The sequence below is a fragment of the Cydia amplana genome, chromosome 25 (genome assembly GCF_948474715.1).
Source record: "Cydia amplana chromosome 25, ilCydAmpl1.1, whole genome shotgun sequence".
Lineage (NCBI taxonomy): Eukaryota > Metazoa > Arthropoda > Insecta > Lepidoptera > Tortricidae > Cydia > Cydia amplana.
Genome location: NC_086093.1, coordinates 1,297,602 through 1,320,262, shown reverse-complemented (window position 1 = coordinate 1,320,262; position 22,661 = coordinate 1,297,602). Strand labels below are relative to the sequence as shown.

The following is a 22,661-nucleotide window of genomic DNA, read 5'->3' as shown; positions in this document are numbered from 1 at the left end:
TTTTCTTCAGAAACCTAGCAAGAAACCGGAATACTTTTTTATTATCAGTGAGACTTAGTAAGGTCGAAGATTTTATAGGGAGGGGAATTTTTAAATTTGTTAAGACGGAGTATAAATTAAAGAAGGGAGAGTTGCGAGGGCAGTTAAAGAAAATATGATCCAATGATCCCACTTCCACATTACAATCGCACATAGGAGAGTCTCTGCGTTTGAAGAGATGCAGGAGTTCTGGTGAAGAATAGAAGCCCAAGCGGAGTCTAATAATGGTACTGGTGTGCCTTTTCGAGAGAGAACGATTTTTAAAAAACCAAAGGCGAGAGGGTATCGGGGGCTGAATGTACGAGTAAAAACATTTTTTGGAAGATTTCCAACGAGCAGACCATTTTTTTTAAATTGTTTTTGAGGGGATACAAACCAGATCTGAAGGGAAAATCTTAAAGAAGGAATCATTTCCGCGTAGAACAGCATCTTTTGCAGCCTGGTCTGCCAGCTCGTTACCTAAAATTCCGCAATGACTCGGGATCCATCCAAAATATATATCCATATTGGCTAAGCGGCAAGAAAAAATAGCTTGTTTGATTTGAGCTATTAGATAATTGCGAGCACAATTTAAAAAAGGCCGAGAGGAAATTGCCTGTTTTAGGAAGTCTATTAGAGAGTATATGTTTAATCGTCGTCCAAATGGCCAAGCATTCACCAGTGAAAACTGAACATTCAGGGGGGAGTTTATATTTGACTGTAAGATTTAACGAGGGACATACCACGCGTATCTGAGTTAGAATCGATTTAATATAAAAAAAAATATCGATTTGTCAGGGGCAAGGCTCCAACGTTGTCTGTTCTCTTTGACGGCGCAGAAACTAGTATTAGTTCTCTCTCCTCCCTCTTGTGAAAATGCCCCTTGTCAAAAAAGGACCACTATACTGTTTACAAGACGAACTTCAAATCCAGTTGTTGTCGTTTTGGTGAAAGCTGTGTGCGTAAAAACGTGTGCATTTTTAGGGACGTGAAAAGTCGATTTTAATCATGTTATATATCGATAAAATAAACGCTACACAGCGGAACGGAAAGCGATTAATTAAAACTTCAATATCTTCGTTAAAAATAAACAAAATTGAACTGCTAATGGATTATGAATATATTAAAGTATAATAAAATTATTCAATTATTGCGGAACACATATTTTAGGACGTATTTATGTATTGTAATTAAAAATCTGAACTTTCCCTTCGTTCCCTGCTGTTGCATTTTAGGTATCGGTAAACTTTTCAAGTAAAATTCAAATTGCAAGAAATGTCGATAGTTTATCGATATGACTTTATCGACATGGCCACAGCAAGGTGGTTACATATACTTGGTCAACCAGATCTTGACAGTAGAAAAAGGCGGCAAATTTGAAAACTGTAGGCGCGAAGGGATATCCATGAAGTTATTCTAAATCCGTGGGGATATCGTCCCATAGAAAATTTGAATTTCGCGCCTTTTTTTATTGACAAGATTTGGTTGACCAGCTATATTGTTAATCGTACATAAAAACAAAGTGGCAACAGTGACAGCTCGCTTAGGGTCCGTCTTTACAAATATTATATCTATGGTACTGGGTGTGGCTGGGTCAACCAAATCTTGTCAGTAAATAGGAACAAAAAAACTATACTCATCCTTTTCTTTTGGGTGCTAGTGCTAGTACTAGTGTTAGACAAAGATAGTATGATTCTCTCTGTCTATGTTTAAAATCAAACAGACCTTTGACACACTTTAAACAAGAACAAAAAAATATATACTCATCCTATTCATTTGGGTGCTAGTACTAGTGTAAGACAAAGCGAGTATGATTCTCTCTGTCTATGTTTGTAATGAGACAGTCCTTTGACAGACTAATAAATAATCCATTATTAAAGGTTGGCAAGGATTGGTAAACAATTTCCGTCAGTAGAAAGAGGAGGCAAATTTAAAAAAAATACGTGCGAAGCGCTGTCCTTCCATAGAAAATTTGACTCAGTGAGCAAAATCGCATTTTGCTCACTGAGTGAGACAAAATGAGCAAAATGCTCACTGTTTTTAAGTAGCAAAGTACCCTTGTTCGAGCTGCTGAGGTGAAATAGTTATTTGTACAACAAGAGATCAAAGTTTGATATTTCTTCGAGTGCTTATTTTGAGTCCCGTGCAAGCGAAAGATTCTATAATACGCTCGCTACGCTCGTGAATCTAATTTAGAATCTTGAGCGTAGTAAGGGACTCAAAAGCGCACGAGATGTAAATAACTTTGATCTCGTGTAGTACACAACATTTTTCACCTCAGCAGTGAGAACATATTAGAGAACCCGAAAAATGTGAGCAAAGCACTGAGTGAGCAAAATCGCATTTTGCTGATTTTGTCTCACTCAGTGAGCAAAATGCGATTTTGTTCACTGTTTTTAAGTAGCAAAGTACCCTTGTTCGAGCTGCTGAGGTGAAAACTTAATTGTTGGTATATCTTAAGAAAACTTGAGTGAATAGAGGTAAGTGATGAAGAAGGAATACATTTTTCGGATTCTCTAATATGTTCTCACTGCTGAGGTGAAAAGTTTTGTGAACTATACGAGATCAAAGTTATTTACATCTCGTGCGCTTTTGAGTACCTTTACTACGCTCAAGATTCTAAATTAGTATAGAATCTTTAGCTTGCACGGGACTCAAAATAAGCACTCGAAGAAATATCAAACTTTGATCTCTTGTTGTACAAATAACTATCTCAAATATAGTCGAGTCTTCAAGACTTACGAGTGTCGAGGGCTCGAGTCTTTAAGCCTAAAATTATTCACAACACTGCGAGTGACACTTCTGAGATCAAGGACATTATTACATCGTAGTGATTTAATCATTGACGTATAATATCTAAGGACGGGCTAATGGGGCACTAAACATCGTACTAGTTCAGCGGTGCTACCCACGAATTCCAGCCAATCGTGCAGTCTAACGCGACTAGTAGCGACCAATAGCGCGCGTAATGCGAACTCGTCAACCAATCGCGCGCGTGATGCGAACTCATCAACCAATCGCGTTCTAGCGATTTCACACCGCTGTACTGGCCCCTGTCATGCCTCATTATTATTGCCCGTAAAGCCAGTCCCTAGATATATATGTCAATGGATTTAATTCTCTTTGGATCCAGCTAGGGTTGCCAACCGTACTATATTATATAGTATTGTACTATATTTTGGCTCTCTGTACTATATAATTTTGGAAAAATATATAGTACGCTAAAATACTATATTTCCGATTAAACGTATTTTACACTTGTTTAGTATTTTGTCTAAAAGTACTATATTTTTTTGAAATTACTATATTTTTGATGCCTTATTCTGGAAAATACTATATTCCACCAAAAAATAGTTGGCAACCCTAGATCCAGCTGCCAAGGTCAACAAAGTCCTTTACCATAAAACTATAAAATGGCTATATATGTATAGGTACCGTGTTCTGTCTACCTTTAATATAAATAAAGCAAAAAAGCACTGCAAAATTAAAACATCCAACTATATCAAACAACACGCACAAAAATAAACTTTATATGCTTATGAAGAGTGTTCCAAATCGAATAGCAAAATTCACGTCTAAAGATCCTAAACTTTGTAGGTATTCGTAGTGTTTCAAGAAACTTTAAAGGTGTCGGACTACTCGATGTAAACAAATACAAGGAAAATTGTGACCAATATGTACGCTACGGTTGTGTTGGGTGAGTTTTATTATAAAACAAGTTCCTTTTCAAATAATAAGAAATATTAAATCACTTCTTTAGTCACTTGCCATTTGCTGAAATGATACCTACTATAATGAATGATAGTTGATATGTCGGCGGACGATCGTAATGTTCCTGTGTAATGTTTTGACGATAGTGACATTAAACAGCGCGGCGCGCTCTTTCTTTCTTCCGTGCATTAAACCAATATAATAGGTAGGATAGGTTCGTTAGGTTGCTTTAGATGCCCGAAGGGCAAACTGAGGGCCTACCGCGAACCACGTTCGACGTGCTGCCTCTTTGTCGCACTTGTAAATTCGTACGTAAGTGTGACAGGGAGGCAACACGTCGAACGTGGTTCGCGGTAGGCCCTCTGCCCAGAAATAGCTACGCGGGGCTCCGTCGACTCAGGGAACGGGTCAAAGATTTTCACGATTCACGATATGCCTAGGAATTTCACGATATGCCTGATCTTACGATCGGCCGCCGACAGATACATTACTTATTGAAATCTGTTGTCCCTGTTGATTATAGCAAAGAGAATTTTATTATATGTAGGTAAGTCACTTAAGTATTGAGAGATGGCGCCAGCATAGGTTTTACCTGTCTCCAGTTTTGTTCTACGAGATTTGGCTTACAGGGATGGTTTCCTGTAAAAAAAACAACAATTCGACACTATTTATAGGACTGACAGATAAAACCTATGCTGGCGGCATCTGTAAAATACAGTCAACTTTAGCCCTGGGCGGAACAGACGCGTCGAAAGTTAGAATCGGAGATAGCCCAATACAGCCTAGGTATTAGCATTGTTACAACCATAGAGAAAAAAATACATAGAGTGCTCACTCCATACATCAGTTTTAGTACCAAAAAGACTATTAGCATCTAGCATCGAGTTGCGGAACTATCAGTACTGCTACTTGACAATAGATGTAGCACCGACCGGAAAGTCTTATGCTGTTGAGATTTTGAGATAAGTCTTTCCGGTCGGTGCTACATCTATTGTCAAGGAGCAGTACTGATAGTTCCGCTACTCGATGCTAGATGTCGACACTGAAATTAATAGTCTGAACTGATGTATGGAGTGAGCACTCTTGTCTTATTATATTTCTCTATGTTACAACTTACAACCAAAAACAATCCATTTCATTTCAGTTATTTACCTTTTGGTACCCGGAAGTCTGCAACAGAGACAATATTTGCCACCTCGGACACTTGCAAATGTTCGAAACGACCCAAGTACAAAAATAGATCCAGGTATCACTGACCTTTCTGACTCACCAGACGACAGTTTCCAAGGTCAAAAATACCGAACATCCGGTCAAATACAAAGTCAAGATCAGTCGACATATGACGGAGATACAAACAAAAAATTAATCTTTGGACAAAGATTAAATATCAGTCTACCCCATGGAAAGGGAACAACTACCAAACTTCAAACAACGACTGAATATGTCCCTGTTATAATGGATTATCCTATAGCTGGAGGGGAACCTTTATCTACTTTCACGTTTACTGATGACTATGATTTTTCTAAAGATGGTATTAAGCAGGCTTTACCTCTCGAGAGCACGGAGGCGCCGAAAGATGGAATCGGAGATCGTTCGACAGATCCTATTGATAATCAAACAAATATAGTCACGTAAGTATACTAGATATATATATATATTAATGCATTATGCTAAATCCCACAGTGAATATATCTAAGAAAGTATATAGGTAACTCGTTCATGTCGTGTGTCAACGCACATGTGACACTTGGAATTTAAGTGAAAGTCTGAAGCTATGACCCATTTTGCCCAAACCCGACTCTCATGTGTACAGATTCAGTTGTGAGCACCTTAGCCGCTCCCATTGGTAGCTCACGCATGTATCTTTTCAGTGTTGATCCCAACTGGAACCCAGAAACAGCCATTAAGGTCAAAGATAACGAACGTCTCCCGTGGCAAGTGAGCGTGTTCAGTAAACAGGCGGAGCCTTTCCTGAGGGTCTGCGGAGCGTCCATGGTCAGCAGGACCACTGTGATTTCAGGTGAGGCAGTAGTTCCAGTAGTTTAATGCAGTTATGATATGAACATAAGTTATTCATCATTATCATATCAGCCAAAAGACGTCCACTGCTGAACAAACTTTATCCACAACGAATGGTCGTTCGCTGCCCTCAACCAATGGTTTCTCGCGACTTTAACCCCAGATCGTCGATCCGTCTAGTCTGGAGCTTTCCCACGCTGCGTGTTCCAGCAATTACTTAGGTTATTTTTGATATTGGATAGGTCCAGATTGTCCAGAACTACGTTGTCCCTAACTATTAAGTACCTATGAGATATGTCGCCAATGATGTGTGTTCTCTTTATCAGTCACTATGTGCCTATAATTGCCCGACCCGAAGACCGAAGATTTAAAAGTGAAATACCGTATTACCTACTTCAAGGGTTAATATGTTGTTTCAGCGGCTCATTGTTTCTGGAAGGAAGGTCAGGGGTTGCTGCCTGCTTCACAATTTGCTGTGGGCGCTGGTGAAGTGCTGACCTATGAACTGGATGACTACGGAAGCTACCGGCAGCAGAATGACGTATGTCTACCTATGTGGAGCCCCCTCCAGACAGTGCCAGCCCGAGCTGATCAGGGTAGAGCGAAATCGGGTTTTGGCGCCCTTCGTTGAAGTTATCAAGCGTATTTTCCACCCCCCCCCCCCACTCGCGTCTTTTAAAACTTTTTTTTTCATTTGCCATTTTGGCGCCCCCCTTGCCATCCGGCGCCTAAAGCGGCCGCTCCACTCGCTCTACCCTAGATCCGGCCCTGCCTCCAGACTATGTGCGTGAATCACGGCGCGAAGCCGCGAACGCGAGTGTGAAGGGGGCTTATTAGTATGTTCATGGTTCAGTGGCGTAAAGGATGACTCACGCTAGACTCTGGGGCCGGGTCGGAGCTTCCGACGCTTCGTTTTCTATGGAAAGCACCAACGTGATCAACGTGGTCATAGGAAATGACATGTCGAACGTCTCGGCCCGGGCACGGCCCGGTCGCTAGACCACGCTGCGCTAGTGAGTCATCCTTAACTCAAGAGTGGCAAAATATGCAAAATGTCATTGGAATAGGGATGTTTCCTGTACTTAAATTATTTCAAACCGTGCACGAAATAAAGCACCAGATAATTATTAGAAAAACATAGACAGCAGCTATTTTTAAACACAATTTGTATTTAATAAATCGGATTGAAATATAAAAAGTAGGTGAGTTGACCGTGACGTCACTTCACCCGTTTTCATATAAATTCCATTAGCAAATCGTTTTGACAGTTCTAAAAAAGAAGCTGATTTGACTATTAGGAATGTAGCCTATTATTGAATAGAATTTGAAAGGGAGGCCGTGAGTACAGGCCCTCTCTGCCCTCATTCGATGAATTTGCTCTGAATAATATTTATAGTTTGTCAAAGGACTGTCTCATTTCAAACACAGACTACAGAGAGTACTATCTTTGTCTTACACTAGTACTAGCACCCAAAAGGATGAGTATAGTTTTTTTGTTCCTATTTACTGACATATTGGTTTGACCAACTATATATTGTTTTATTCGCAGGTAGGGTCTATAAAAGTCCCTCCAACCTTCAACGGAGCTGCTAATAATTTCCAATACGATATCGCCGTGGTACACTTAACGTGGCCATTCTACGACTCCTCTGGCATGAGGCCTGTGTGCATCAGCTTCGATGATGGCCTGGAGGAGGAGCAACTGAGACCTGGAAATATAGCCACGGTAAGCCTAAGTGTAAGGCCTGAGTGGACGCTCGAAGCGGAGCGTTCGGCGGGGCGTGCGGCGTGGCTGTGGGCTCACGCGTGATGTGAGCAGCGTGCACTAAGGCCGCTCCTATACGTTTGCATTAGTTTAACATGCACGCCGCACGCCCCGCCCCGCTGCACGCCCAACTCGAGCGTCCGCTCAGGTCTTACACTAAGGGCCACTCCGCACTAGCGTCTTTTGAGCGGCGTTTAGTCAGTGCTATGGGAAATGGCGTCGCTGCGCAGTTGAGCCAACGTTGCTTCGGCCTAGCCAAGGTGGCTTTGTTTCTCTCACTCTTCCATATTAGTATGACAGTAGCGTTTCGTTCGCTACGTAGCGTTAGCGATTGGCATGTTGTCGACCCCATCAGCAGTCATATAGAGTTGACAGTTGACTAGACGCCGACGCTCGGGAGACGCTAGTGTGATGCAAAGAGTATTTTATACTTGGTCAATCAGATCTTGACAGTAGAAAAAGGCGGCAAATTTGAAAAATGTAGGCGCGAAGGGATATCGTCCCATAGAAAATTTGAATTTCGCGCCTTTTTTTACTGACAAGACCAGCTATAGTATAAGATAACTCAAAGATAAGATAATATAGAGAATGGTGTCGTGGCACTGTACACAGCGGCAGATGTCCTATTTCAATTTCAAATAATTTTCGAACGCGAAGTGCGAGGGAGTCGCGGGGGAAGTGTTTCGGTTTGTTTTGAGCCAAATGAAAATCTTTTCTGAAACAACTGTGTTCTGCCGGGCTAGCACATGATTGGCGCGACAGTATCTCGCGAGATAAACTACCCGTCCCACTTTTATTAACATAGATCGAAAAAGACGGGTAGTCTATCTCCCCGTGAGATACTGTCGCGCCAATCATGTGCTAGGCCTACTGATCCATCATCATGATCGCTCCCCAAAAATGCTGGCGGCCTAGCCAAGGTGACAATCGCTATCGCTTCGCCATCGAATCGCTTCTTCCATATTAGTGCGTCAGTGATAGTTGAGTTTCAATCGCTACGGAGCGTAAGTGATTGGCATCTTGGCTACGCGGCCTGATTCGCCGATTCACTTTGTAGCGATTTGTAAGAACGTCTCTAACTTATTCTGTTGTCTCTTCCCAGACCTTAGGTGTCGGTCTGCTGCAGAAAGGGCTGACAGAGCTCCAGACCCTCAACGTCCCGTACGCCTCTCCGGAAGATTGCAAGAGGTCCCTGGCCAAGAATACTCTGCAGTATTTTACGGAAGATAAAATATGCGCGGGGTTCAAACCTGGGACGAGTCCAGTGTTAGGTAAGAAAACCGGCCAAGTGCGAGTATTTAGGGGATTTATGAATTATGACGTATTAAAAAAAACACTTTACTAGATCTCGTTCAAACCAATTTTCGGTGGAAGTTTGTATGGTAATGTATACTTGGTCAACCAGATCTTGACAGTAGAAAAAGGCGGCAAAGGGTATAGCCGGGTAAGCATGGCCAAACTGCCCTTAGCGAAAAAAACAATTTCCTTTTACTGGATTATTAACCTATGTATATGTAGTGCTTTCACCAAATATTAAGCCTCAAATGCTTCAGATTTAAAAAAAAAATGCAAAAAAAGAAAAATCATTTTTATTTTATTACAGCCAAAGTACTAATCCGATTTCTTTGTAATTTGGGTATGTTGTATATACAATTAAGGTCGCTTTCTGAAAAAATTAATATTGAATTATCTCTTAAAATAATAGTAAAAAATTTAGATGAAAATTTTCAAAAAAATAAAAAAAATACATGCGAGATAGCGACAGTTATCAAATTTACATATTTCATGTAGAATTTAATAATGTTTAACATATATTTTTTTCAAAAATTAAAATCGGGATTAACAGTGTTAAAAACTCGAATTTGTAACATCCCATAATACCTTCTCTTCATACAAAATAACTTGTACGTTATACTAGAAAGTTATATTCCCAACGCAATTTGAATTTAGAACGCGACTTATTTCGCTGAGCGCGGACCTTAAACTCCGTGGCTGTATGCGGCTAGGGCGAATGGCATCGGCATTCAGAGATTTAAAAAGCGGCCAAGTGCGAGTCGGACTCGCCCATGAAGGGTTCCGTATTTAGGCGATTTATGACGTATAAAAAAAAACTACTTACTAGATCTCGTTCAAACCAATTTTCGGTGGAAGTTTACATGGTAATGTACATCATATATTTTTTTTAGTTTTATCATTCTCTTATTTTAGAAGTTACAGGGGGCCACACACATTTTACCACTTTAGCAGTGTCTCTCGCGCAAACTATTCAGTTTAGAAAAAAATGATATTAGAAACCTCAATATCATTTTTGAAGACCTATCCATACGTATGGGTTTGATGAAAAAAATTTTTTTGAGTTTCAGTTCGAAGTATGGGGAACCCCAAAAATTTATTGTTTTTTTTTTCTATTTTTGTGTGAAAATCTTAATGCGGTTCACAGAATACATCTACTTACCAAGTTTCAACAGTATAGTTCTTATAGTTTCGGAGAAAAGTGGCTGTGACATACGGACGGACAGACAGACGGACAGACAGACAGACATGACGAATCTATAAGGGTTCCGTTTTTTGCCATTTGGCTACGGAACCCTAAAAAAAGCGCGGGAACAGGAAAATAGGCACGAATTTTATACAGAGCGTTAACGATTGAAAAATGTCTGTTCCTTTGATGAATAAAATACGTCACATTCTAAATTCAAATTCGTAAAGACTGCGTTCACAATATACTTCATTCGTTTATGACTACTTAGCTTTGCTTGTATGAAGAGAGAGTATTATGGGATGTTACAAATTCGAGTTTTACACACTGTTAATCCCGATTTTAATTTTTGAAAAAAATATATGTTAAACATTATTAAATTCTACATAAAATATGTAAATTTGGTAACTGTCGCTATCTCGCACGTATTTTTTTTATTTTTCTGAAAATTTTCATCTCAATTTTTTGATATTTCAGATAATTCAATATTATTTTTTTCAGAAAGCGACCTTAATTGTATATACAACATACCCAAATTACAAAGAAATCGGATTAGTACTTTGGCTGTAATAAAATAAAAATGATTTTTCTTTTTTTGCATTTTTTTTTAAATCTGAAGCATTTGAGGCTTAATATTTGGTGAAAGCACTACATATACATAGGTTAATAATCCAGTAAAAGGAAATTGTTTTTTTCGCTAAGGGCAGTTTGGCCATGCTTACCCGGCTATACCCTTTGAAAAATGTAGGTGCGAAGGGATATCGTCCCATAGAAAATTTGAATTTCGCGCCTTTTTTTACTGACAAGGTTTGGTTGACTAGCTATACATCATATATTTTTTTATAGCTGGTCAACCAAATCTTGACAGTAAAAAAGGGCGCGAAATTCAAATTTTCTATTGGACGATATCCCTTCGCGCCTACATTTTTCAAATTTGCCGCCTTTTTCTACTGTCAAGATCTGGTTGACCAAGTATAGTTTTATCATTCTCTTATTTTAGAAGTTACAGGGGGGGGGGGGAAACACACATTTTACCACTTTAAAAAAAAAATGATATTAGAAACCTTAATATCATTTTTGAAGACCTATCCATGATACCCCACGCGTATGGGTTTGAAGAAATTTTTTTTATTGAGTTTCAGTTCTAAGTATGGGGAACCCCCAAAATTTATTGTTTTTTTTCTATTTTTGTGTGAAAATCTTAATGCGGTTCACAGAATACATCTACTTACCAAGTTTCAACAGTATATAGGTCTTATAGTTTAGGAAAAAAGTGTGTGTGATATACGGACGGACAGACAGACGGACAGACGGACAGACGGACAGACAGATATGACGAATCCATAAGGGTTCCGTTTTTTGCCATTTGGCTACGGAACCCTAAAAACGGCCAAGTGCGAGTTGGACTCGCGTTCCATGGGTTCCTTTCCCTGTTATCTATAGGTAAAGAACTTTTGGTAATACCCATAAAAAATTACAGGTGAAATCTGCACCCGCGACGCAGGCGCCGGTCTAGCCTTCTACCTAGGCAATAACCAAGACCTAGCAAAAGGCATCGCCGTCCCGTTCCTACGCGGCGTGGCGTCTCGCTCGCACCCGTGCGACGCGGGCCAACGGACTCTATACACGAATGTTCGTACGCACAGGGTGTTCTTAGAGGAAAATATACAGGGTGTTGTGGAAGAGTGTGGGAAGTATTACCCGCAGGTGGGCGCGTTGTTGACAAGGGATGTGGATGTGAGACAGTACGTTTGTAATTGTTATTGCTAATAAAAGTAATAAATTGGAGGTTTTTCACAAAAAAATGAGTTTTATTTTTTAAACGTTGGTGGAAAACAAGAATTGCAGTCATATCTTTGAGTCATATAGGTTAGGTAACACAACCTATTAATTCTTGCTCCAAATTAGAAAGACACTTTAATAGTAGGTACCTTTACTATTAGTTCCTTTTTTTAGCATTAGACAGAACTTGAAAGAAGGTAAGCAATTTTGACATGTCTTTTAATTGAAAAACACTTTTTAAAATCAATAACTATTACTTATGAAAGCAGAAGACTATAAAAGATCGTATTAGATTCGTAATTGTTACATATTTACCGTAACTTATTTTTAAAATGTGTTTTTCAATTAAAAGACACATCAAGTTTACCTTATTTCTAATTCTAAAAAAAAGCGAATTATACATAGTTGCATTATTGTTACAATGACAGTCGCATTCAAAGTTCTCTTCGGCATTAATTCTGTAGTACTGCATGCGCACACTTAAGGACGAACTCAACTCGGTTCGTAGACCGGGCCGGGGCCGGGCCGGAGCATCCGGCGCTTCGTTTTCTATGTAAAGCACCACGTGATCATAGAAAATGACATGTCGGACGCCTCGGCCCGGGCCCGGCCTGGTCTAGCGTGTGTAAAAATAACAACACCCTTGAAGATATTTATCCATTTATTTTCTTCAGGTTATGAAACGGTGGTGGCCGAGTGGATATGACGTCCGACTTTCAATCCGGAGGTCGCGGGTTCAAACCCTGGCTCGTACCAATGAGTTTTTCGGAACTTATGTACGAAATATCATTTGATATTTACCACTAGCTTTTCGGTGAAGGAAAACATCGTGAGGAAACCTGCATACATCTGCGAAGAAAATCAAAGGTGTATGTGAAGTCCCCAATCCGCATTGGGCTAGCGTGGGGACTATAGCCTCTCGCGCATGAGAGGAGGCCTGTGCCCAGCAGTGGGACGCATATAGGCTCAATTTATTATTATTATTTAAATTTTCTTGTCTTGTTCCAATTCACAATAATCTCATCTTAATGACAACAGTTTGTTAGCACGACTCAACAACCAAAGAGACCCGTCGGTCAAGTGTCGTTTCTTTTTATACCCAACCAATAACAGTCTTCAATTTCAAACTACCCTTAACTTTAAAAACGAATTAAGTAGATATGCTAAATACTAAAAACCCTACACGTGAGTCATCTTTATCCTCTATTCCTAAGTGTTGCTTCAAAATAAAGAGACACTTAAGTACCAGTTGCATTATTGTTACAATGACAGTTACATTCGACGTTGCCGTCAGCATTATTAGTTCTGTAGTACTGCGCACACTTATCCTCTAATCCGGGTAGATGTTGCTCCAAAAACCGTCGGTGCGATGAAACGCGCGTGAACGCAGCGTACCTGTCAAAAAAGGCATTTCATTCTTTATTCAGGCAAACACTTACCTAAGTTTACGCTACAGCCAAGACACTTATACTGTTAATACATATGTAGTCAGTATCATAAAATTATAAGATGTAATTTTTTTTTAAAGATGTGTCCCGCCGAGTTTGTTGTTGGTCCCAATTGGGATACCCTCCTCCAATTGAGGGGGGATTTAAATCTTCTCGGGGCAGAGGTGTAGGGTTGGAGCCGGTGTAGCTTTATTTGACGTTCATAAGCGCATTGTAATTATGCCTACTTAAATAAACTATCTTTTACTTTATCTTATCTTATCTTATAGTAAATCGATTGTATGGCGGCGGCTTGGTTCGTGTGACACTTAACGAAATTACAATTTGTGTTTAAAAAAAATGAAAGACTGCCGCCTCGTCAGACCGGGCCGTGTCCGGGCCGGAGCTTCCAGCGCTTTTCTATGACAGATGACAGGTGATCACGTGATGCTTTCCGTAGAAAACAAAGCATCGGAAGCTCCGGCCCGGACACGGACCGGTCTAACGTGTGTCATTCTTAAGGATCAAACTGTCGCTATGGACATGGAAAGTTAATATTAATACTACCTATATTATTATGTGGAACAACTACTATATAGGTACTAGGTACTATGTACGTCGCCGCCTGTACGGATCACGGATTTAGAGTTAATAAACTGGATCGAGTACATTGACCAAAAAGTGTGTCCACATGAGAAGTCAAACTAGAGCCCTGCATCTCGTTCTAATTAGGGTGACCATAAGACATCTGTATGTGGGATATTAGGATAACATGAAATATATCAGTAGGGTGTGACATTTTCTAAATAAAGTGAAATTTTAAGTAGTCGGGTTTTTTCTTTCATTTGTAGTCGGCCTCTTTAGCACTCACTCATGGTATGTTCATAAAGGTAGGCTTCCCTTTTGTCCACTTCAGCTTTTTTTTAAGTGTAAGCGTCATTTAAGATCTGTTTAGCAAATATGACGTTTTTTTTAAAGTTGGTGCCTTTTTTCTATTGACGGAAATGTGTCCTACCTATAAAGAATCGATTGCATATATATAAACAGTTTGACACACCTTTTCCGTAACAAAATATTATGTATAAATGAGAGTCTGTAATGTTTAAGGAGTTAAGCACTTTGGTTTTTAATTTTGGCAATTGAAGGGATGTTTACAAAAACAACATAACTGACTACACTGGTTGACACCTGAAACGATTAACATGTTCTTAAAAAAAATGACAACCGCTCTAATCAGTTATGTTGTTTTTGTAAACATCCCTTCAATTAGGTATTCTATAACAAATCTTAAATTAAACATGCCGAAATAAAGACATACCTATTAAGTTAAACTTACTTTTACATTACCTACGTTAATAATAACAATTCTGTGAGACCGATTCACAACGTGCCGACATCATATCATAGTCACCCTAATGAGTTTGACAATGTTGTCTTGTATTTTTATAGTAAAATGTAATAATTGTGGCTTTCTTGTGAAACAATACTCCACAATTAGCAATTATTTCACTCCAACAACCTTTAACATAACATTTCTTCACAATTTTTAAGAAATTTCGCATTCACGTGTTTTGAAGAAATGTCATCAAGTTGGGGATACCAATTAATATTTAAAGTTACTACAAATCCTACCATACTAAAATTTAGGTTTTTTTTTGCTGTGTATGCGCTTGGTTTAATCAGTTAATAATATTGGCATCATAATTATTTACAAATTACTTAAAATATATCAGAACTGTAATCTGAATATAACACTAAAATTGTATAAGAAGGTAATTAAATTCAGTAGTTTAATGATATAATTTCTACCACAATGGTATCTTTTTAACATTGGCAACATGTGCGAGTGAGACACAGGGCTCGGGTTTTTCTATCTCAAGTGGACCGTTTTCTCTAGTCTGGTACGAACAACTTTCTGTCTCAGTGATAAGGTTCAAATTAGTATGGCAAAAAAAGTGACAACTCGCTCCAGTTTAAAAAATATAACTTCATGGTACGGATATGTTCCATAAGGTTCAAAAGGGGCAGGGAAGAGTGTGGACGCGACACCACGAAGGGTACCTATGCTACAGAGATGTACACTCTTTGAAGAATCCCCTAATGTAGACCCTCGATACAATCACAGCTGGTTGTAATTCCACAACAGCGTTAGCGGAATGAAATTCCTCTGATACCGCAATGTATACGTGACCATAGGTTCTGGGTTATTATGAGGGTTTACGAGTACTTACTTGTATGTCGAACAACTGCTAATTGTCCCATAAGGTTCAGAAGGGGCAGGGAAGGGTGTGGACGCTACACCACGCAGGTATGGTACAGCATTCCACTCTGTACCGCTGTAGAACGCCAGGCCACTGCCGTGGTCGCCTCGGCAGATCAGCGACTCTGGTCTGTCGCCGGGACCTGGTAAACGAAGGTGTTAATGTTACTACAATAACTAGGTAGTCATCATCATCATTTCAGCCTCCTATCGCGCACTGCTGAGCATAGGCCTCTCTTCGTGAACGCCACTTATCCCGGTCATGGGTTAATCGCATCTAGAAGTGCGCGGTCTTCCGAATGTTACCCAGCTAGCAGCTAACGCGAGTGACTTTAAAATTTATTTAGTTAACCGGTAAAATTCATTCAGCGGTAACCGTTATTCGTACGGTTCTTGTTCAAACTGCAGACAAGCTGCGAAGCGTTAACTGGCAGCACCATTGGGGCTTTGACTTTTACGTGCTTTTACCTAATTCAACTAACTAATGTGGCTCAGCGACCCAAACCGCCTGCAATTTTCCCGATCCTGCGCCGTTTCAACGCTGTATAATAGCTCCCCAGCGGTATCTGGGTCAAGCCACCGGGCGACCACCAGTCGGTCTTACCAAATTACACCCACTTGGCAAGTTGGCAGCCCGATCCTCTTCTAAATAGGCCGAACCAGCAAAGTCTGTGGGATTTAGTGTCGCCGATGCTATTAGGTATCATCCCCGAAACCTATTTTTAACCGACTTCCAAATCTAAAAGGAGGAGGTTATCAATTCGGTTGTATGTTTTTTTTTATTTTTTTTATTTTTTTTTTTTTTTTTTTTTATGTTTGTTACTCCATATCTCCGTCATTACTGGACCGATTTTGAAAATTCTTTTTTTGATTGTATGTATATTCATACAGATTGGTCCCGTTTTTGTCAAAACCCAGTTCTGATGATGGGATCCATGAGGAATCGAGGGAACTCCTCAAATCTTAAAGGCATACATATAGTGATTTTTGTGTTTTTATCAACAAATCAAGCATATACATTCAGAAACGTGACATTTGATGAAGTGGAACTGCTGATGATGATCAGAACAGAACTCTTCAACGACGCATAGTTCACGTTTGGCGATTTGTCTTCTTCGTTATGTTTGTTAAGCAAGTTAAGTTTTTAAGCCACATTTTTGTCAAGCTCGAGTTCTGATGATGGGATCCATGAGGAATCGAGGGAACTCCTCAAATCTTAAAGGTGTGCGTATAGAGATTTTTGTATTTTCATCAGAAAATCAAGCATTTTTATTAAAAACTGTCGCATTTGATGAAGTGGAACTGCTGATGATGATCAGAACAGAACTCTTCAACGACCCATAGTTCACGTTTGGCGATTTGTCCTCTTCGTTATGTTTGTTAAGCAAGTTTAGTTTTTAAGCCACATTTCTGTCAAGCTCGAGTTCTGATGATGAGATCCATAAGGAATCGAGGGAACTCCTCAAATCTTAAAGGCATACATATAGTGATTGTTGTGTTTTAATCAACAAATCAAGCATATACATTTAAAAAGTAACATTTGAGGAAGTGTAACTGCTGATGATGACCAGAACGAAACTCTTTAACGACGCATAGCTCGCGTTTGGCGATTTTTTCTTTTCGTTATGTTTGTTAAGCAAGTTAGGTTTTTAAGCCATATTTATGTCAAGCTCAAGTTCTGAACATGGGATCCATGAGAAATCGAGGGAACTCCTCAAATCTTAAAGGCACACGTATAGAATTTTCTGTATTTTCATCATAAAATAAAGCATTAACATTAAAAACTGTCGCATTTGATGAACTGGAACTGCTGATGATGATCAGAACAGACTCTTCAACGACGCATAGTACATGTTTGGTGATTTCAAATTTCGACTTTGACTTGGACTGGGACCCGGTCTCGGATCCAGATCCGGACTCATACCCGGATCCGGTTCGGACCCGGACCCGGACCTGGACTCGGATTCGGACTCGGACCTGGACTAGACCCAGACTCGGACCCGGACTCGGACACAGACCCGGACCTTAACCTGGAAAACCACCATGATACCTAAACTAAATAAACCACTATGATTACCTACCATAAAATGTAGGTATAAAGTATGATGAGGCCAAACCCCTCCCGCTCAAACTCCCGTACACCGCACCGCATGCGCCGTTAAGTGGGTTAGGTTAGGTTTGAACTGCTATCCTCACAGAACCGAACAAAAGTGGGTTAGGTTAGGTTAGAACTGCGAGCCTTACAGAAACGAAATGCTTCCTTTTCTACATAGCGCACCATCTACAATAATCTTTCACCGGGCCGCATAGAAGTCGGTTTTTTTTTCTTAAAAATTATACCTAATTCAGAAAATCCGATGAAAATATTGTCACGACGCTGTCTCGGAAACATGGTGAGGAAACCGGACTAATCCCAATGCGGGCCTAGTTTACCCTCTGGGTTGGAAGGTCAGATGACAGTAGCTTTCGTAAAAACTAGTCGCCCACGCCAATTCATGGGATTAGTTGCCAAGCGGACCCCAGGCTCGCAGCCGTGGCAACGCGAGGAAGATGGATGGCTGTCTTTACGGACGCCGACGATTTTACCTGGTTTAAATCCAGTGCAGATCTTGTCGTCCGTGAGCTGTTCCCTGTAGTAGGGCTCCCCCTGGTCGCAGAGGTCCCGCGACACATAGGGCACCTCCAGAGCCGTGAACAGTGGCGAGGGAAGCCCATAGCCGGCCAGTTGTAGTGTGCCCATGTTCTGAAAACCATACCGACAAAAATATGTAAAATTGCCTAGCGTGGTTTGTGCAAAAGGTAGGAATTAGTGTAAGGTCTGAGTGGACGCTCAAGTTGGGCGTGCAGTGCAGCTTCGTTTTCTATAAAGCATCACGTGATTACCGGGCATCTGTCATAGAAAAGTAAGCTCCGGAAGCGGACACGGCCCGGTGTAACGTGAGTTACGTGAGTTATCCTCGACTCACCCGACCGAAGTTGCCTTCAGTCAACTGCCTTTTCTCCAGGTCTTCGTTGAAACTGACGCATATAGGCGTCACGCCGCGCAGCGGGTCCGTGAGCGTCAGCACTGCAATGTCGTTTGCGTACCGACCTGCGCTGTCCTGGTACGACGGATGAAGGTGGATTGTGCGGACCTGGTATAAGAAATTTGACAAAATAAATCTTTTTGATATTAAAAACTTTTACCTACTTATATTCTAATTTTTCACCACACCAGCTGGTAAAGGCTCTACTACTTACTTAACTTGGCTGACGCGATGACCCAAAATGAGTCTTGGCCTCCAACACAAGAGCACGCCACTTTGCTCGGTCTAGAACGGTATCACGCCAGCTTTCGCCGACGCCGAGCTCACGGAGATCTGCCTCCACTTTGCCCGTCCAACGATATTTAGGATGACCAACAGGACGGCGTCCCGTTGGTCGACCTAAGTAGGCCCTTTTGGCTGCCCGATCTTCACCCATCCTTTCGAGGGGGCCAAGCAAACAGACACGATGCGCTTTGGTTTGGTGGTGGTAAAGGCTCTATTAACAAGCGTTTATTAGGTCGACCTGTATGTAACTATGTAATGGAATCTTGCAAGTTAAATTTGATCCGCTTCCCGGTTTCCGATTGAGCTGAAATTTTGCATAAACATGTAAGTCGGGTGACAATGCAATATTATGGTACCATCGAGCTGATCTGATGATGGAGACAGGAGGTGGCCATAGGAACTCTGTGATGAACCAACGCAACCGAATTGTGTTAGGGGTTTTTAGAATTGTCTCGATGATTATTAGTTGTCTGTCGTAAGAAAAGTACAGTCAGCGATAAAAGCTTGTACCAAAACTGAAATTTTTGCCAAAAACTTTTTCAAATAATCTTACTTTGGACTTCTTCGCCATCTGCCAAACATTACCAAACCCTTGGTAGGTCCTCGCCACCTCGAACCCGGAGGCGGGGAGCTGCTCCCCTTTGCCCCAGAAGCACCGAGCCGCTAGAAATATAATATAAAATACTGTCTTGTTGCTTGGTGCTTGGTGGCTCAGTTGGCAGAGCGCTGGAGCATCGATCCACAGGCCGTGAGTTCACCGATGGCAGTTAATTTTTCCACTTTTAAATTTATTCTTACATTTGTGACATGTGTCAAGTAGCGGTACCTACTGATAATTCCACTACCTACTCGTACTTGACGTTAGATGTCGACTACGAAATAACTCGCGTTTTGGTTTTAAGAAAACGATATATGGAGTTACCACTCTTTCTTTACTTAAAATATCACCTTACAGGTAAGTTCGTTTAATCATCACTACATATCACTACAATTCAGTGGTTCCTAACCTTTTCAGTCCGGCCACCCCTTTGACTAACTATAGGAAACCCGATTTTACCCCTCCTCCCAATGTTAATAAAAAAATAAAACGTGTACGTTTGTTGTATTGATATATTAGGTTAACTTATTACCCCCGTAAAATACCAGTTTTACCCCCACGGGGGTAATTACCCCCAGGTTAGGAACCACTGCACTACATAATAAAGACGCTTTTCCCGCTGTCTGTCTCTATGTATGCTTAGATCTTTAAAACTACGCAACGGATTTTGATGCGGTTTTCTTAAATAGATAGAGTGATTCAAGAGGAAGGTTTATGTATAGTTTGTTAACCAGTGCAAAGCCGGGCGGGTCGCTAATTCCTAATAAAACAAAGTCGCTTCCCGCTGTCTGTCCCTACGTATGCTTAGATCTTTAAAACTACGCAACGGATTTTGATGCGGTTTTTTTTAATAGATAGAGTGATTCAAGAGGAAGGTTTATGTATAAATTGTTAACCCGTGCAAAGCCGGGGCGGGTCGGTATTACCTGATATAACTGCTGTAGGTGTGACAAGCGACCCCCCACACTTGTGGTGTCGTTCTCCGTGGGAATAATCGTAGACCTCCACAGCCCATCTCAAGTGCTGGGCCCCGTCGGCTTGGTAGTCCACGTCGCTGTATGCCTTGATGTCGGCTTCAGCTAACATCAGTCCTGTACCCGTACCATGAGTCACTGACAGTGTCAAAACTGACATATATACGCTAATGTCTACGTAATTAACTTTCTATACTTCTCACATAAAAATGCATAGAAAGTAAAAGTTACGTTCTCGATAGCCTATATGTCAGTGCCAAACTGGTGGTAGCCACACTGAGGTAAACATAGACAATAAATAGGAACTACCTACCTATTTGGAAATTTCAGAAAATTGGCTAAATATAGGTACCCGAGCGGCATAATAAGAAAACCACTCAAAATTTACATCAAATTACTTTGCCCCTCTTGTGGATAAAATGCAATTTACTCTTATCAGTTTTAGAACAATAAAGAGAGAACAGTGGTGAAAATATAAGTAATAGGGCAGCAATCATTCCCTAGCTGAAGTTGTTTGGAAATTGGAAAGCACCTATCCTATGTGACTTGCGAACAGCCTATCTAATCTTTATACTCCGTTTATATAAGATCATATTTAAATCTAAAGTCTATTTTTTTATTCCGTAGACTGAAATGACAGTTAATTGTATGAACATGAAATGTCATTTCATACTATTAACTGTCATTTCAGTCTACCGAATAAAAAAATAGACTTTAGACAATACTACTAAGTGTAAGTACTAACCTGTTAGCACAAAAACTAGTTTCTGTATCATTTTCCTTGTTTACGAATATGATCCGTGCTTCCCCGGCTACATGGCCCGACGCACTAGTTGACCTTAAAGATTATGCATAGCATAGGTACAAAAATAAACCTGATTTTGTAAAAAAACCGGACCTGCGAGACTGACTCGCCCACCGAGGGGTTCCGTACTTTTTAGGGTTCCGTACCCAAAGGGTAAAAAACGGGACCCTATTACTAAGACTTCGCTGTCCGTCCGTCTGTCACCAGGCTGTATCTCATGAACCGCGATAGCTAGACAGTTGAAATTTTCACAAATGATGTATCTCTGTTGTCGCTATAACAACAAATACTAAAAATAAAATAAAATAAATATTTAAGGGGGGCTCCCATACAACAAACACTATTTTTTTGCTCTATATTTTGTTGATGGTGCGGAACCCTCCGTGCGCGAGTCCGACTCACACTTGGCCGGTTTTTAGTATTTGTTGTTATAGCGGCAACAGAAATACATCATCTGTGAAAACTTTAACTGTCTAGCTATCACGGTTCATGAGATACAGCCTGGTGACGGACAGACAGACGGACGGGCAGACGGACAGAGGAGTCTTAGTAATAGGGTCCCGTTTTTACCCTTTGGGTACGTAACCCTAAAAAAATAGTTTAAAAAAACTAACTAGTAAGATATGGGTCGGATTAAATTCTTTGACTGTAAGTAAAAAGTAGGTACGTCAGTAGGTATATAGGTATATTAGGGATTTCTAGATCAATTCTTTATTTTCCCTGTCTCTCTCATAATAGCAGCAAAAAAACTGAAAATCGGCGAAAACATAATAACTCCTTTATTTAAAATAAATATTAAATATAGATTTCAGCTATTTATTGTATACCTTTCCATCGCAATTCAACGCGGTAACGCTGCGAGTGTGATGTGCACTTTTGCGCCAGGGGTAGCGCGGGGAGGCCTCTTTCAGTAGTTTTTTTTTTATTCCTTGTTTTATTTTAGATATATTATTTAGGGTTGTTAGTTTTAATTTAGTATTATTCATAGGTGTATTTAGTACATAAGTTATTTATTCGTCTTTTTACTGTTTTTGTTTTCGTTTTATTATTGTTTAATATTAAATATAAACAAACATATAACATTGTATACCTATAACTATAATATATATATTATGTGTTTGCCGTTTGTTTACGAATTTATTAAAAGGTAAATATAACAATTAGAAGAACTCACACATTTATTGCACAGGAAAAATCTTCAATAACATATTTCACCAGAGACACGTAAAAATAAAGACTTTTCATCTACAAATAATCTTATTCCTTGTCAACAACTAGCCCAACTGTTGGTTTAAGACATGATAAACAAATAAATAAATATTATAGAACATAATCTTACACAAATTGACTATTAAGCCTTGTGTTGTGAGTACTCAGAGAACTACATACCTACATATATATGTATAATATACAAATACATAGAGAACACCCATGACTCGGGAACAATTAAATATCTTGCTCATCACACAAAGAAATCTCTCTGCTTTGCCTAAAGGTTGACTGGTAGAGAGT

General features: G+C 40.1%; 2 protein-coding genes across 2 annotated transcripts; one reads left to right on the top strand and one right to left on the bottom strand.

The window, feature by feature from the left end:
- Positions 1–5,184: 5,184 nt before the first annotated feature.
- On the top strand, positions 5,185–11,762 carry LOC134659867 (prostasin-like). Its single transcript, XM_063515575.1, has 6 exons — positions 5,185–5,360; positions 5,601–5,749; positions 6,168–6,289; positions 7,298–7,474; positions 8,616–8,784; positions 11,473–11,762. Exons 1-6 carry the CDS (start codon positions 5,185–5,187, stop codon positions 11,760–11,762), a joined length of 1,083 nt encoding a protein of 360 aa, XP_063371645.1.
- A 1,250-nt stretch (positions 11,763–13,012) lies between these two features.
- LOC134659865 (chymotrypsin-like protease CTRL-1) lies at positions 13,013–21,136 on the bottom strand. The gene is made up of 7 exons (XM_063515574.1): positions 21,090–21,136; positions 20,297–20,461; positions 19,326–19,435; positions 18,428–18,595; positions 18,048–18,204; positions 15,433–15,604; positions 13,013–13,169 (listed from the first exon to the last, which is right to left on the bottom strand). Exons 1-7 carry the CDS (start codon positions 21,118–21,120, stop codon positions 13,013–13,015), a joined length of 960 nt encoding a protein of 319 aa, XP_063371644.1. The 5' UTR covers positions 21,121–21,136.
- Between the last annotated feature and the right edge of the window lie 1,525 nt (positions 21,137–22,661).

What these genes read in the sequence shown, in the direction of transcription:
- LOC134659867 (XM_063515575.1), top strand. Translation starts at nt 5,185, where the DNA reads ATGGATTATCCTATAGCTGGAGGGGAACCTTTATCTACTTTCACGTTT. An exon ending in GCTACCGGCAGCAGAATGAC is followed by an intron (nt 6,290 to 7,297) that starts GTATGTCTACCT and finishes TTTTATTCGCAG; the next exon opens with GTAGGGTCTATAAAAGTCCC. An exon ending in TGGGACGAGTCCAGTGTTAG is followed by an intron (nt 8,785 to 11,472) that starts GTAAGAAAACCG and finishes AAAAAATTACAG; the next exon opens with GTGAAATCTGCACCCGCGAC.
- LOC134659865 (XM_063515574.1), bottom strand. Translation starts at nt 21,120, where the DNA reads ATGATACAGAAACTAGTTTTTGTGCTAACAG. An exon ending in ACTAGTTTTTGTGCTAACAG is followed by an intron (nt 20,462 to 21,089) that starts GTTAGTACTTAC and finishes GTACGGGTACAG; the next exon opens with GACTGATGTTAGCTGAAGCC. An exon ending in AGATGGCGAAGAAGTCCAAA is followed by an intron (nt 18,596 to 19,325) that starts GTAAGATTATTT and finishes TTCTTATACCAG; the next exon opens with GTCCGCACAATCCACCTTCA.